The sequence below is a fragment of the Alligator mississippiensis genome, chromosome 10 (assembly GCF_030867095.1).
Source record: "Alligator mississippiensis isolate rAllMis1 chromosome 10, rAllMis1, whole genome shotgun sequence".
In the NCBI taxonomy this organism is placed as follows: Eukaryota; Metazoa; Chordata; order Crocodylia; family Alligatoridae; genus Alligator; species Alligator mississippiensis.
Window position 1 is genome coordinate 34,810,906 of NC_081833.1, and position 15,946 is coordinate 34,826,851.

The window sequence follows — 15,946 nt, forward strand, 5'->3', positions numbered from 1 at the left end:
GGGTGTAGGCCCCAGAGCTTTTCCAGGGTGGCAGTCAGTGCTCAGAAATAGGTTCAGCAGGAGCTATGCTCTCTTTCCAGAGTGAGACATAGTCCCTGGGTAGAGGGCTCCCAGGGCAGGCCCTTCTGACTGCAGCTCCCTGCTCCTTAGCACTGCTTGTCTCAGCCCCCACCAGAGACCCCTGTATGCCTTAGTAAGGCTGCTGTGTGATGATGGTGGGGGGATGGAGTCCCCATGATGGGTGGGAGAACGAGGTGAGAGAACCTCAGCACTCAGCAGGGCACTGGGAAGCAACAGAAAGCACAAGGGTGGCTCCCCCTTCCTCATCTTGTGGGATCATGCCCTCTTCTGAGGGATCGCCCTGGCTGGGGGCACTGCCAGCTCTGCACATCATCTGTCTCACAGTTGTAGGGCTTGTGAAGCCAGAGTGATTCACTTTGAGTGATCCAGCCCTGCTGTGGGGCAGGCCCCATGGCTGCCCTTTTGGTCAGCACCAGAATTTGAATCAGGGACCTTGAACTGTTTGGGGTAAGAAGCCAATGCCCTCAAGGAACCAGTCTAGTAGGGAGCACTGGGAAAGGGGCCTGCAGCTGAATTGCCAGCAGTAAGAGGAAGGCTGCTAGACATAGCCAGATGCTGCCTTCCCTCTGGCTCTCAGAATGATTTGAGATGTTTACTATGGAGTAGACTAATTAGCTCCGCAGTAAATGTCTCTCAGCCTCTAAACCTGCAGAGCAATTAGGCTGGAGAAAATAATCAACTCCACAGTGGATCTGAAGGCACTCCAGAGTGCAATGGTACCTTGGTTGAGAATCATAGCTTAGTCACTTCAGCCATCCCTTCCAGGCCAGACCCAACCAGAGCAGCAGGTAAAGTTGGAAAGCTGTGATTGATGATATTGTGCACCTGGTGGGTCCAAGCTTGCCAATCACACCAGATTCCCTGTTGCTGAGCAAATGCCAGGGCAGGAAAGGATTCCCCTTTGCAAGGGATCCTGAGACTGCAGAAGCTGCTTTAATGGAGGAGATGCAAACACACATGCATGTGACACAAAACCCATTTTCTCTGTCTGTCTGTCTCACTCATACACATTCACAGTCAGGCCTTCTGAGCCTGCTGTCCTGTTATTTTCCTTCTGCTGCAGGTTCTGCAGGCAAGAGATATTTGCCTGACTGTCAGGGAGAGGAAAGTCAGGGCATTTCTGGGGTGCCACCTGGGGGACATTGTGTTCCCATCAGTCATAATGTCTGAGGGAATTTGGCAGGCACGATTCTTTAGGATAGTCTCAGCCAGATCTCCTCAAGCACTTTAAGGATCTCAAGGCACCTTGCAAAGCAGGTCAGACTCATGATTGCCACTGGAAAATCAAGGTGCAGGGAGGGGAAATGATCTGGCCCAGTTCACATCCCAAGTTGGTAGCAAAGCCTAGCTTAGAACTGCTGTGCCTGGTCCACTGAGTTACCTGGGAGGGGCTGGGATGGTGTTAATGAGAACTCCCTGGCACAGGGAAATGGCCCATTACAGTGTGCTGAGCCTAGCAGCACCCTAGACTATCAGTCAAAAGGTAGAGAGGAAGCACTCCTGGGCAGTCCCCAGTGCTGAAATGGGTTACCTCAGATGGATGCTCTCTGCCTCCCTTCCAGTCTGGTAGGAAGTAGCTCTGGTTCCTGGGCAGGGGTTGGAAAGAAATGACTAGAAGGGGCTTCTTGAAGACACACTCATTTTATTACTTGTTTCTATGGATAAAAAGCAAAACCCATGCTCCATGTGTATCCTGCTGTCGCTGTCCCTGTACCCTCCACATGCTCTTGCTGGGCAGGTGCCTTCTTACCTAAATGCTGTGCCTGACCACTGTGTGTGTGTGTGTGTGTGTAAGTGCAGGCAAAGACCTGGAGCATTAGTATGTGAGGGCAGCGCCTGTCTGAAATGTGATGACACTGCAGGTTCAGATGTCAGCAGCGGGTTTGCCTCTGGGCCAGTGTGGTTGCCCAAGTAGGGCCCTTTTTCACTCTCTTTGACCCTGGCTGTTCCCATGTCTCTCTCAAAAACAGACTGGGCTATTTCCGTCAGCCCCCCTGAACTGTTCCACAAGGCAATTACATGTAAACATTACCACTAATGGGCAGGAAATTAGCAAGCTTTAGGGTGAGGTCTTTGGCAAGCAAAGAACCAGGATCTCCGATGAGTTGGGTCCAATCAAGAAATGTGGTAGAAAGTTAGCATCCCCTCCACCGATGTCAGGCTGGAGCTGCCAGCTTGGGTGGATAACAGGGAGGCCCCCATTTCTGCTGTGAGGTGGATGTCCAGTGCTCCTCCTACCCTCACTAGCTGGTCAGGCAAGGAGAGCAGGAGGAGCTCAGAACTCATACTGGGAGATGAAGGTCATAACCCTGAAGATGTGCTTCCCAAGAAGGACCCTCCGGGCAAACTCACTCATTTCTAGCTCTACCTCCAGGGCAGCTGGCCCTGCCACTGGGCTGGTCAGGATGAGCTCACCGGTCTGCCGGTCAGACCGCTGTACAGCAAAGATGCTGTGGCCTCTCCCACCTGTGATGGCAAATCTCAGGCTGTCACCCACAAAGCGAGTGGTGGACATCTTGAAGAGGACCCTGGGCACAGTGCGGTTGGACTGGAGAGGCAGGTAGTGGAAGGAGATGGAGTTGGCGGCAGTGCGGCAGGCTTTGCTGTCCATGGGGCAGGGGTTCCGCTCACACTGGCTGGGAAAGGACAAGCAGGGAGAGCCTGGTGAGATGGGGCATGGCAGAGGAGGCAGCTGGGCTCAGTTCTCTCTCCAAGGGAGTTTTACTTGAAAAGTACAATTATTTAGTACTTGAGCTCATTAAAGCGTTAACAGCATGAGCCAGGGCTGGACAAACCTCCCCTACAGCCCTGCTAATGCACCCCAGTCTCAAATTAGAGCTTTCACTCTACCTGATTTCAACCCCGAACTGCAGTCTCCTGCTATTCTACCCCAGGTCTAAAATGCCTCCAACTAGGTCAATGCCCGCATCTCCTTGATATCCCAGCCCTGGGCTTCTCTCACAGAATTTGTCAGTGCTCCAAAATCCCAACTTGCAGTCCTCCTGCTATCACAGCCCTGAGCTCCCCCTTTCTACCCCCATTTGCACAAATACACACATGGCTCCAGCCAACTCTCCTGTCCTAGTCTGCTGCTCCCTCCTGCTCTAGTTATTGGCTGCCCTAAGCAGGGACTCTGTCAGTTCTTAAGGATGTGAGGTTCTGTAACAAAGTCACCGGCCTCCTGGGGGTCTTATGTTCAAGTCACTCAGCCAAGTCTCACAGTGCAATGAATGGACATCCAGTTACCTCTCTTTTCAGCTGAAGTCTTCTCACACCCAGAGTAAACCGGAAGCAAAGGTGACCCAGCTGAGCTGAAAGCCTAAACACAGGCTCTGAACAAAGCTGGCCTAGGAAAATCCCAATAGATTTCAAGGACGCATCTCTGCCATATCATGGTGCCTTTTAGCAGGGCTCCCACTCTCCTTCACATATGCAGAAGAGCACCTGAACCCAGTACCCTTGTATTATCTTCCCAGTTCCTGTTGTTTTGGGTGCCTCTGTTCTGTGGGTGACTAGTCTGACTCATAGAGGCGCAGAGTTTCTCCCAGCTGCAGCTGCAGGCAATGGTGTTCAGAAAACCTGAAAATCATGTTCTGGGGACTGAGTTTTCCCAAGAGCTCAGAGCCAGATTTCCAGTTCTCCCAGCTTTACCAGGTACTGAGCTCTTGTGAAAGTCCAGTTGCTTTTTTAGTTTCATAAAAGGGAACTGGGAACTGGTGATAACCAAGCCCCACTCTCTCAAACTAGGGTCCCACAAAGCATGGAACCCAAAGGCACTGGCCATTTTTAAAATCATCCAAAGATTTCTGGCATTGTTGGCACATCTCACTCTCAGCTAGGCTAGTAATGTGCTCCCAGCAGAACCCCATTCCTATGAGTGCCATGACCCTAAATTTACACTGATTCAACGGAGAGCAGAATTTGGTCTCAAATGATAACACATGGAGCCCAAAGAGACCCTGGAATGACGACCTGCTTTTTCCCTTCATTCCTGCTGAGAAGACAACAAGAGGGTTCACATGTAGGGACCAGAGGCAGCTTGTTGCCAGAAACTGATCTGTGCTCATCTCCCGTTTCAGCTGCAACAGAGGAATAAACTCCATGTAGACACAAGGTCAGAACTCAGTAAGAAAGGGAAAGAGCTCCCTGCTGTAATTAAAAGAGGACTTGTCCAGGTTCTACAGACGGAAAGAATTAATCTATCACAGAGAGGAGCTGATGTTATTCTTCCCTTCCCTAAGATAATCAGTGGGGTGACAGTATCCCAATGGCACTCCTCTGGGGCAGCTTTGGTGACTGCTAAATAATCTGGGACTACAGATAGGCCAGAGGGCTTCTCAGATTAACAGCCCATTGAGCTAACATGATTAAAGCTCACCAATGGCACAAAGTCCATCTGCTTTGACTCCCCAGCTTCCCACTTATAGCTAGGCTGCCTAAGGACAGCCTTTGACACAAGTCTGGGGTAAGTCTCAAATTCACCCTTCTCCAAAGGCAGCAAAACACCTGAATCATGCACTGCCTGTGCACCACTTGGAGCTATACATAGCAGAGAGCATAATACCTGGGCTGTTCTGTCCTTGCTAATTGCTAAGCAGCTACTAGGAACAGAGAGGTTAAGTCTCAGGAGTAGAATGAAGGGCTGTTCGGTTTTGATATTGAATTTCAGCTGAAGGAGCTGCACAAATAGACCGGATGTTTAGGAAATGCCAGCACCTGGTCCTGCTTTGCAGTCTGATGTCCAGGTGGCTGCACCCCTGGGACTCACTGGCTTATTGACATTTGATAAAGGCTCGAGGAAGCTGAGGTGAAAACACTGCTGCCTGACCAGTGCTTACAGTGGGGCTTTGCTTGGCACAGACCCATTAGCTAGATGCCTTTGCCAGAGCATGACTAAGTGTTCTCATTGGCTAGAAAGTGCAAACATAGAGACTCTTGTAGTATGATCGATCCAATGATGGGTTACACAACACAGCTACCAGGCCTGCTGGCTACACGACTTGACTTCAGGAGCCCTTGTCTGCCAAGCAGGCCAAAGATGGAGGCAGAATGGAAGCAGAGGGTTTATTTGCAAAGGAAAGCAGAGCTGTGGATGACTGGCTGGGCAGGGCCCGCCTCTAGTAGCATCAGTGGAAGGTATGACCACAGGACCCTTAGGCTTCTCCCTGCACTGGTTGGACTTATTCTGATACAAGCTGGCATTGGATTTATAGCACATCATAACCTGCCTAACATCTGATTCCCTAGGTACCTCTCAACTATTTACTGGCTGCATTGATCCCCCTTTCCCTCTCCTCCTCCCCCCACCCCCAGGCCTGTCTCTCACCCACTGACTCCTCAGTTTACATCTTCACTGACTGACTTCCTTGCATGCATACCAGCCTCTGGTTTCTTTACTATTCACTCTATTCTGGAAGAGCATATATACCAACTGCAGATGCTTCCTCAGCCTGACGAAGGGTATTTATACCCAAAGGCTTGCTAAGAAGAATTTTTCCAGCTATTTGCGTTGGTCTAATAAAAGATATCAGATTTAGCCAAAGAACCTTGTCTGTCTTTGCCCTCTTGAGGACACTCTTTCCCTAAAGGTGGTGTTGAACCAATACTGCAGCAGGACATGAGGGTTGCTGCCATACTGGGGGCAATTCAGCAGGGGATGCTTTCCCCTGCTTAAGAGCTATTTCAGTGTTACAGCAAGGTATTGAGGGATCCTGGTGCAGGACCATGGGATTGAAGGCAACATAAGTGGCATAGAACCATGTGGACTTTGGGCTGGCTGGCTGCTGCTGCCCCAGGCCCTTTCTGCTGCACCCTGAGAGACTTTACATTGCTCTGTGCTTTGCTACAAGTTGCTGTGACTGAAGGTATCTGGCTGCCCTCTGCGTGCGGGATTTGTGCAGAGAGTGGCTGGGATTCTTTACTTTGTCCCCAGAGGTGATAAATGTAGGGGGTCTGCCGTGTTTAAGAGGTAAGCCAGCTGTACCAACACCAATAATGCTTACGTCTGCCACTTGCAGGCAGTCCAGGGTAGAAGAGATGGCTGGGAGCACCTGGCTTTTCCCAACAGGAGGCACTGTAGAGAGCCATCAGGAGCACTTCTACACCTGTTCCAGGTTTTACAAGCTGGGCAGGCTGTAGGGAGTGATGCAGGGGAGCTCTGAGCCTCCCCTCAGCCTGCAACACCGAGCATGTGAAGGCTGGGTGCTTCTGTGGGTGATCACTGGCTGCATGCAGAGAAACACTTACAAGGCAGAGGTCTTGACGTAGCTGGTGTTGTGCCGAGGCTTGGGGCACTCAGGGCGCACGCATCGGAACCCTCCAAAGACATTCACACAGATCTCACCGCGGCTGCAGTTGTGCTGGCTGTTGGTGCATTCATCCACATCTGGAAAAGCAAACAGAACTCAGAGCTTGGACTGAGTATGGTGGGGACTTTACTGGCAGGGGAAATACCATGACTACTAAGGCGGTTTTCCTAGTCACTGGAGGTAACTGTTTTTCTGGCATGGGGTAGTACCCACAGAGGTAATCTATAGTTAACCTCCCACTTTCATTTCCAGTGGGAAGATCCTGGCTTTATGCCCACTTTATGGAAATGGGAGACTCCTCCCTAGCTTGCTCCTGTGATCATATGGCTGAGGGCAAGCGAAACTCCAGGGCATCCGAACCCTAAACCTCCGGGCTTGGGCCTGCATGTAGGATACCCGCCAAATGATTTGGAAGCTTCTGAAACCCCAGGTGGGGGTGGAAGATGTTTGCTGGTAGTAGGGCCACATATGGTTTGTGAATGACTTACGGATTTGGAATTGATTTGGCTGATTTGGCTTGGAACATTTTCCTTAAAAAACGAAAAACCTTACACAGTGGAGCCAAGGCCCAGTCCCACCTGTGTTCTGCCTGGAGCTGCTCCTCACTGGTATCTGGATAGTCTCTTTTGGGCCAAGCTGTCACATACAGCTCCATTCAGCCCCTGCAGGGGAGCGTGATTGGTCATTTGACCCTGCCAGACCCTGGCATATTTTGGGTCCCCGAGGGGCTGTGGGGCAGGATGGTACCAGGATTAAGTGTGGTGCTAAGTCAGGGCACATAGGCACCAGTGGAGGCTTCACAATGAACATGATGCTGAGCTAAGTGCTTAGGAGGAGGCCATGGCCTAGGGCTGAGAGTGGGAAGGCTCCCTGGGGCTGGACCCTTGGGAATCTCGGTGTTCCCCTCAGAACCAATGTTGCAACAGGGCAGAAGGAGGTGCTGTGCTGTGGGCAATGGTAACCATGATTCAGGAGGAAGATCTTGCCTATGTCAGGGCTGATGTCAGAGGCACCAAACCACTAGGAGCTCTGGGGGTTCCCCTTCTCTGAGTTGTCAAACCAGTTGTTGCCCCGGATGGTCAGAGTACCTTGCATTGACACGCAACAAGGGGCCACAACAGAAGACAGTTCTGTTCCTCTGCCAAATCCCAAACACTCCTGGTGGGTGACAGATTCCCTACAAACACGCAGAGGAGGTTTCTTACCATTGCAGGTATTCAAGTCTGTGTTGAGCAGGTAGCCCTGGGGGCAGATGCAGCGGTAGGAGCCCGGCAGGTTGACACAGTCATGAACACAGATACGGGTCTGCCAGCTGGACTGGAACAACTGGCACTCATCAACATCTGGAAGCAAAGCAGAGATGCTGACCACTAGGGCATGGAGATGGCTAGAAGTGATGGCAGCTCATGGCACAATGACCACTTTCAATAGGACAGCTCCCAGCTCAGGCATTCGTAGCCTGGCCTGGGTAGTGTCAAAAATGTCCCTCTGCCTTTGCCCCAGTCAGGTCCCCTGGCATATCCCAACGCCACACAGTAGACTTCCTTCCGGCATTCTCTCACAAAAACTATGCTCCTCCTGGTTCGGACAAACCAAATCCTTTGGCAACCATGAGTGCTGATCCCACTCCCTGTGCAGGTAAGGTGAGCCCCAGGGCCCCACAGGTGCTGGGGATCACACTCTCTGGACTGAGGCAGGGATTGGGTGGGCATTTCCCCCTGGTTACCCTCCTGTCTTCAGTGTCTATCATTGTTTCCTAGGGCTCAGGCTCCTCCTTTCTCCACACAAACTGGACATTCTCTATCCTGACCACCCCTACACTTGCCTCACCACTGATTTTTTTTTGCAGGGAAAACAGTCCTCATGACCCAGCAGGGGCCTGCCACCACTGGAGCTGCTCACCTTGGTGGCCCCAGAGCAATGGTGCCTCCCTCAGCACAGGGGACACCAGCTGTCAGAGTCTCACAGATGCAAAAAGCCTGTGGCAGTATTCATGGGCCTCAGTAGGGAGTGGATCTGCAAGGAGGCCAGAGAGCGAGGAGGCCTTGCAGCCCAAGGCTGATGAGGGAGAGGGGCTTGTAAGAGAGGTGTGTGCTCAGGCAGCTGCAGGGGAAGCCTCATTACCTTGGCACATGCCACTGGCCTTCATCTGGAAGCCTGTGTCACAGCTGCACTGGCGGGAGCCCAGCAGGTTGTCAGCACAGCGGGGCTGCCGACTGAAGGAGGAGTTGCTGAGCGTCACCCAGTCTGCAGCAGCAGGAGAAAGATGGTGGTGAGTTTGCCTGGGTGACGTCATGCTAGAGGGTTGGGGCACAGGCTGAACTGGACTCTGCAGCCCATGCCCAGGCCAGGGGAGGAGCCCAGAGGTGCAGAGTGCCAGCATGAGCCACAACACATGCCTTGCAAAACACACTGATTTTCCCAGGCATGATTGTCAGAGACAAGTGGCCTCCTGCCTCCTGCTCTGGTACCTTACTGAGGGCCAAGGGCAGAAACCTTCCTCCCTGCTCTCCCCGGGCTAAGCCAAGATGTTTGTCCCTAGCATGATGCCACCACTTAGGAGGATGGGCAGACGGCTTCAGTGAAACCTAGGTTGGGATCAAGGCTATGGGAGAGTATGGCTGGAGCAGCTATGGGTCAGGATGGCGATGTGTGAGCATAGATGAAGATGAAGAGCTAAGCCTGACATGGCAGGGGGTGGCAAGGATCTTGGCTGGGATTGACAGAACTTGGGGAGAAGCTTTGGGTCCTGTCAACTTCACCTCTCCCAGGATGTCACCATGGTTATCCAGCAACACAACACTATGGGAATATCCAGGCCTGTGCATGTGTACACACACACACATGCGCGCGCGCGCGCGCACACACACACGCACACAATTACTGGGAATGACCTAGGCCAGTACTGCCCTGTCAGGAACTGTCTGGGGCGACTGCTGAAGACTTACAGGAATACACTGGGCTCTGGCAGTTGCTGCCTGACCAGCCGCTGGGGCAGAGGCAGGTGTAGCGCTCAATGCCATCTACACAGGTCCCGCCATTGGCACAGGGGTTGCTAGCACAGTCATTGATACCTGAGGGGGAGAGAGAGAGACTTTCTATAGACAGTCAACAATTTTGAGTCTGGGGGAAATGTTAACATACAGAAAAAGAGGTGACAGGGGCAATGTGGTTTTCAGTGCCCTCTTTGATGCCTCCCCTTCTGATCCAGTCTATAAACACCTGATGTGCTATTACCGTGATGTCTAATCAGCACTGCAGATACCGCTCCCCTCCTATTCATTCTCTCCAAATACTGGTCCCTGTAAACATCTTGATCTGAACCCCTCCCCCAAGCTGGCTCCGAGCTGTGTGCCACCCTGCAGGGGAGTCATAGGTCAGGGCGCAGGTGTTTGGCAGGGTTGGTGAGAATTTGTGGCAGGGTGAAGGCTCAGGGCCCATTTGAGATGGAATCTGCTTTGGAGTGATGCCTTGGAGTCAGTGTGAGGTGAAGCTGTGAGGCCGGTTTAGGAGGAAGTCTTGGCACCCAAGGTGGCATGCGATCTGCTTTGAGTTGAAGGCTCAGGGATGCTGTGAGGTGGCAAAGCCAGGGTGAAATCCATTTTGAGGTGAAGGTTCAGGGTTGATGGGAAGTTTGAACAAAGTGCATCAGTTCCCAGCCTCTGGACCTGCCTGCCCCCTGTGACAACTCCCACCAGGGAGCCCAGCCCAGTCTGTCCCCCTCCCATCTCAGGTCTGCCCAGACATGAAGCCCTGAGTGGCCCCTGCCTCATGGGCCAGCACTTCACTTTTGCAGAAGGGCTGCTGCCCACTCCATGTCCGGTTGTCCAGGCAGGTGCGCGTCTCCGAGCCCACCAGGTGAAAGCCAGCATCGCACAGGAAGTGCACCTCGTGCCCCACCAGGGATTTCCTGCCCAGCTTCCTGCCATTCATGGGCACTGCCAGGTGAGGGCAGCTGTCTGAGACACAGAAAGGGGGTAGGTTAGAAAAGAGCCAGGCCCTCCAGCCCTGCATGGTGCTCACCATGGGCCTCACTGCTTGAGCCCCCACCCCCGTCTCTGAATGGGGAGCAGCAGAACCATAGCGGGAGCATCATCTCCTGTGGAAGTGATCTGATGGGGTCATTTACATATGCAAATAAGATGCTGCCTTATATACCCATATGAATGAGCTGCTCTCTTCCTTGGCTCCATTAGTCCCTGGCTTTTGGTGGCTTTGACTTGGAACACATTGTGGTAACTTCTTCTCAGGCTCTTCTGGAATAGCTGCCCCTCCTGGCATCTGAGCCCCCCAGCTTACTGTGAGGAGATCTGACCCACCCTGGGTGATACTGTGGCAGCTGGGCTAGGGACCACAGAAAACCTCCTCCCCTCCTCCCTCTGCTGCCATACAGTGCCCCTCTCCCACCACTAGTGCAAATACTGCAGAGCCAGCAGAACCAGGATCCTTCCTAAGAACACCTGCAGCTCCTGCTCTGGAGTCCCTCCTGCCATAGCCTTGAAGCTTGCCCTAGCTGTCAGGGCAGCACATGGAGAGGCAAGCCAAGTCAGAGGGGCAGAAGGCTCCCCAGGATCCCTTGTTAGTAGTCCTTACACCTAGACTCCAATTGCTTCTCAGCCTTTTGGCTCAGATCAAGGAGAAATACTATGACCGCCAGGCTGAGATCACCTTGAATGGTATTGTGTAGTTAAAGGTGGACTGCGGGCAGTCCCACCCCCAACAGTCTACTATAGCCTCCCAATGGAGGCTATATATTTATGGAGATGGGGGATTTTCCCTTAGCTTGCTCTGTTGGCCTTTTGGCTAAAGGCAGCTAAGACTCAGGAACATCTGAACTAGGCCTCCAGGCTTGGGGTATGCATGTAGGATGTCTGCCATGGGTTTGAGAGTATCTGAAGCTCCCAGCTGAAAAGTCTGGGAGGAAGGATACTTGCCGGTGGTAGTACCACCCAGACTTAAACGACTGAATTCTGCTCAGGCAACAGAATTTGGAACTGATTTGGCTGATTTGGCCTGAGAGACAAAATTTAAACAAACAAACAAACACAATTGATTGAAGATCGCTTCAGGCTAGATGTAAGGAAAAGCTTCTTTACAAGCCGAGGGTTTGGAACAGGCTCCCCCCAGAAGTGGTACAGTCATCCACCCTGGTGATCTTCAAAAAATGTCTTGATGCCCATCTTTCTGGGGTCATCTGACCCCAGCAGTATTTCCTGCCCAAGTACAGGAGACCCGATAATCTGTAAAGTCCCTTTCATCCCCTAACAACTATGAAATTATGAAAAAACCCAACTAGACTCCAATGTCCATGCCCTGGCCTGCTAACTTAAAGCCTAGCAGTCATATTGGCAGGGCAATGGAAGTCCATCTCTAAGCTCCCTTAAGCTCCCTGCAGGGCAGATCATTCAGGACCTCAGGTCACTCATTAGTAACCCTGCTGGTCCTTGCAGTGACTGCATCCAATGCCACTCACTCTGAGGGAGGACTCTACACAATTCTCTGCTGGCACAACACTCTGGGAGTCAGATGAGCATTGCACAGTGACAGTCCCAGGTGGTGTTTGTTGCCAGTAACTGCTGGGCACCAGCATGGCATAACTGGCTACTGGTTACCAATCCAGGTGGCACTTGTAGCTGGTAGTTGTCAGTTCTGCATGGCACTTGTGGTTGGTAGAGACTAGACCAGGCTGGCACTGGTTGCCAGTAGTCACTGGTTTCCTGTGACACCAGTGACTGGTAGTGACTGGTCCCACAGGGTGCCAGTGACTGGTTTTTACAGGTCCCAAGTGGTGCCAATGGCTGGGAGGCACATGTGCTGCCTGATGGGTGTTACCATTGCGTTTGGTGGCCTGTTTGTGAACACTGCTCTGCAGGACAGTGAGTTGCTTCTTGAGGTTTCTCATCCCCTGCAGCTGGGCAGCCTCCTGGGTAGATAGCAGCTTCTGCATCTGCCGAATGGTGCTCAGCACCTGGCGCTTACTCAGACAGCCCTGGGAAAAAGCCCATGTATCAGGAAAGAGGCAGTTCTCAGCAGAGTCTGTCGAAGTCCCGCAGGTGACAGTGACCTGGGAGATACTCTCTCCCCCCAGCCCCCCACACCCACCACATGGAAAACTCTGCTAATTGGATCAGGTTTCCAAAGAAGCCCAAAAGGGACAAATTCTGGCTAAATGTGCTCCACCAGCGCAAGTGGCTAAATATGGCACACAGCTGGCTCCTAGAGGCTGTGAGGGTATGTGGGAGGAGAGCATATGTATGCATAACTGTTGTGAAGTATTATGGGGTTTGTGACATAGTGTGGTATTGGAGTAGGGTGTGGGAATGTGTGTGGAGGGGCTTGGGAGAAGAGTGCAGGGTTTGGGGGAGTGTGGTATGGGGCAGACCTCTCATGTGGTGTCCAGGGAAAGTGAAGATGTGCCTGTGATGTGGTGCTCTGTGAGGCAGGGCATGTTTGTGATGTGATGTGATGTGTGGTGATGGCATGTATGTGTATTTATTATGGGGTATGGAGGGGATTGTGATGTGGTATGATGTTGGGCCAGGGTGTGGCAGTATATGTGGTCCACGTAGGTGTGTCAGGGATGTGTGAGGTGTCCAGAAAGGGAGGGAGAGAGTGTGCTTATGCTATGATGTGTGCTGAGGCAGAGTTCATGCTATTCAGAGCAGGGGCTGTGTGATGTGAAGCACAAGGAAGGAGAGTGAAAAGATGTCTGTGTAGGAAGGTTTGTACAGTGTGAAGGCCACCTAAGCACAAGGGCCCCTCAGGCTAGTGTGGATAAAGCATACCCATTTCTGTAGCAATGGTATACAAAGGTGGGATGTGGCTAACATTGCAAGTGCCTAATATCGCATGTGTCTAACTTTGACCTCCCAACCCAGATGAGTCGATTCCTGTTCACATCTGGCTCAATGGGGGCTGCCCTTTGGTACAACTCCAGCCAGGCTTGAGTTGTAGCAGGATGAACTGACCATTCAGCCACCGCACAGCACAAAGATGAGGTGCAGGTCAGGGGAGGGTGGGCAGTGTCTGTCTGTGTTGAGTGGAGTGGGGAGTGTGCGGTGTGTGGGCAGCATGCACGGGAAGTGTGAGATGGTGCAGGGAAGGCATTAGCACCTGGGTAGTGAGGTGAGTGTGATTGTGTGTGTGCAATAAGGGAAGGGAAGGGTCTGTGTAACAGTGCAATAAAGAGGTGTGTGTGCATGCATGTCTGTGCATGTAATGAGGAGTCTGCATAGTGCAGGGGGTGTTTTTGTGTTCAGGTGTGGGGGGATGTGTGTGGGCTTTGGCTCTTCCCCCTGTGACTGGACTTTGTGCCATAGCCCCTGGTATTCCCTTCTAGTGGGCCCTGCAGGTTCCCTCAGCCTCTTTACCTGGGCGCTGCTGAGGGGCAGCTGCAGGAAGCACAGGGCTGCCAAGGTCGGCACCGTGAGGAACAGCATCATGCAGGAGCTGGTCCAGCTGAGATCCAGAAGCTGACTCCCTCTACTGCTGCCTCCCCTGTGGCTGCTACAGGAGGGAGACAGTAACTTGCTGGTGGGGATTGGCTCCAGCAGCCCCATCCCCATGGCTCTATCCGCACCTGGGTGTGTGGGGGCAAGGCAGGTCCTGGGCTTTCCCTCCCAATATTTCTCTGTGCTTTGTATTCTCACCTGTGAGCAGTGAGTAGCAGATAGTACATTTTTAACCTTCTCTGCAGCCATGGCAGCTTACAGGGGCCTCATCACCTACCTACCAGAGGAGCTTCACACAGGCACCATGCAGATGCTAAGAAACTGCAGAACTCTCCACATTTTGGTATAGAAGTTGGCACAACATTTTCCACCCCCTAAGGGGGCTGTCCTGGACCCCACTCACCCCTTTCTTCCCTGTCCCTCACCATAACACTGCCCTGGTAAACAAGGCTCAGTTTTTCTGTGCCTAGCTGAAGACGAAGCTTTGGGGGGCTGCCTTTCCCCACCGGCCTTGCGCAGACCCAGGGTGGGCTGGGCTGCTCTCCCAGGGTACAGAGGCTGCTCTGCATCTCCAAGGCTGGTGTTGAAGGACTGCTCAGCCCAGCTCATTTCAGAGGTGTCCTCATCTTAGGGCCTGCATCAAAACAAGCCCATCCTTAGAAGGGCCTTATGTTGGGAAGGTCCTTCTTCCTCCCATCCCACCCTCTGTCCAGGGGAATTTGATTGTATTTCCCCTCCTAGTCCCAGAAAGGCAAGAGATTGAACCTTCTTCCCCTGGGCAGGGGCCAAACAAAGAGACCTGCCAAAGGTCTGCCCTCAGAGGAGCCCTGGGCGATGCTGCTCCCCTCCCTTCCCTTGTTGCTGGAGAATGGGAGGGAGGGGGAGAGGATCTCGGCACTGAGAACAAAAATGAAAGGCACACAGACCTAGACGGCTCCTGTGGAGTCTCCTCAGGTCCTGCTCAGCTGCTGCAGCCTCCAGGAGGTCAGGGATGAGAGGAATAACCGCCCCGTAGCCGGGCTCCCAGGGGCCTCTCCCTGGTGCGTGAGGGAGGGAGAGGTAGTCAGTTTGTTGGTAAGATGCAGGCTCCTTGCTGGCGTCCCTTCCCTTCCTGCCTCCCGCCCTCCCCACCACTCGCTGGGATTTATCCTCCCCGAATGTGTGTGTGTTTGTTGGTTTTTCCCCTGGCTAAGGCGGAGGGAGGGCAGCGAGCGGTAGGAAACTTTTCCCTTGGCACCAGCACCAGCCTCTCCTCTCCCTCTCTCCCTCTAGATCAGAAGGTTACAGGCCTTTCATCTATTGAATCCCTTGCAAATGCTGCTCCCACAACCAGAGAGCAGCTTTCCCCTGAGGGACAGTGTCCTGTGATGGCCCATGAAGTGATGGGGGGATAGTGTTACCCCATGGCAGAAGCAGGGGATACCCCCTCCCCTTTCCTCCACCCCTGTTTTCATTAGCAGTTGCTGTGTCATCTTTGTTCTCTAGTTCACCCTCTCGCTACATAGCCACTCTACCCCTGGAGCCTGTTGCTGTCTTGCTAGACCAAGCTGCTGCATCCCTGCAGCACGTGGGAGTCTGTGGCGTGATCCTAATCAGGGCCCGATCCAAAGCCCATTCTAACCCACTCCCTGACTCATGAACAACATGTGGCCCTGGCAGCTGGGGAGCACAGTGGCGGCAGGAGTGCGGCAGCGGTAAGTGGGGGAGCTCCCGCAGATGCTGCCAGCAGTGTCAGGGCTGGAGGTGGTGGGGGGTGGTGAGTGCTGACCAGGGTTCGGCAACCACCTGCAGATGCTGCTGGCAGTGTTGGCGGTGGCCAGCTGGGATCGCGGACCGCCTGCAGATGAGCAGACAACCAGGGTGGTGAGTGACGACTGCCCACAGGCGCTGCCAACACGGTCAGTGGTGCCTTTGTGTAGGGGGTGCACCGCTACACTCAGGGGGTGCACGTGGACCCGTGTGCACCCCGTATGCGTCGCCCCTGCCCAGACTGTCACTGATTTCATCCACCTTTGGAGCAGGCTAGAGGCTACAGCTTCTTCAAGGCATTTGTCTATACTATGCCATGAAAATGTGTTTAGTCACATCTAAGCACTACCAGGGTAA

The 15,946-nt window shown here is 53.0% G+C and overlaps 1 protein-coding gene across 2 annotated transcripts; it reads right to left on the reverse strand.

Moving 5' to 3' along the window:
- Positions 1-1,703: 1,703 nt before the first annotated feature.
- LOC102563216 (fibulin-7) lies at positions 1,704-15,103 on the reverse strand. Of its 2 annotated transcripts, none has more exons than XM_019489019.2 (9): positions 14,767-15,030; positions 13,760-13,895; positions 12,222-12,378; positions 10,178-10,348; positions 9,338-9,463; positions 8,514-8,636; positions 7,595-7,732; positions 6,328-6,466; positions 1,704-2,717 (listed from the first exon to the last, which is right to left on the reverse strand). In XM_019489019.2, the coding sequence occupies exons 2-9, from the start codon at positions 13,829-13,831 to the stop codon at positions 2,357-2,359; spliced, it is 1,287 nt and encodes a 428-aa protein (XP_019344564.2). In that variant the 5' UTR covers positions 13,832-13,895; positions 14,767-15,030; the 3' UTR covers positions 1,704-2,356. The 2 variants fall into 2 exon arrangements, with proteins under 2 accessions (XP_019344564.2, XP_019344566.2); XM_019489021.2 differs by lacking the exon at positions 1,704-2,717 and adding an exon at positions 5,132-6,213 and having other exon boundaries at positions 14,767-15,103.
- Positions 15,104-15,946: the final 843 nt, after the last annotated feature.

What these genes read in the sequence shown, in the direction of transcription:
- LOC102563216 (XM_019489019.2), bottom strand. Translation starts at nt 13,831, where the DNA reads ATGATGCTGTTCCTCACGGTGCCGACCTTGGCAGCCCTGTGCTTCCTG. An exon ending in ACAGGCCACCAAACGCAATG is followed by an intron (nt 10,349 to 12,221) that starts GTAACACCCATC and finishes TCTGTGTCTCAG; the next exon opens with ACAGCTGCCCTCACCTGGCA. An exon ending in AGACTTGAATACCTGCAATG is followed by an intron (nt 6,467 to 7,594) that starts GTAAGAAACCTC and finishes TTGCTTTTCCAG; the next exon opens with ATGTGGATGAATGCACCAAC.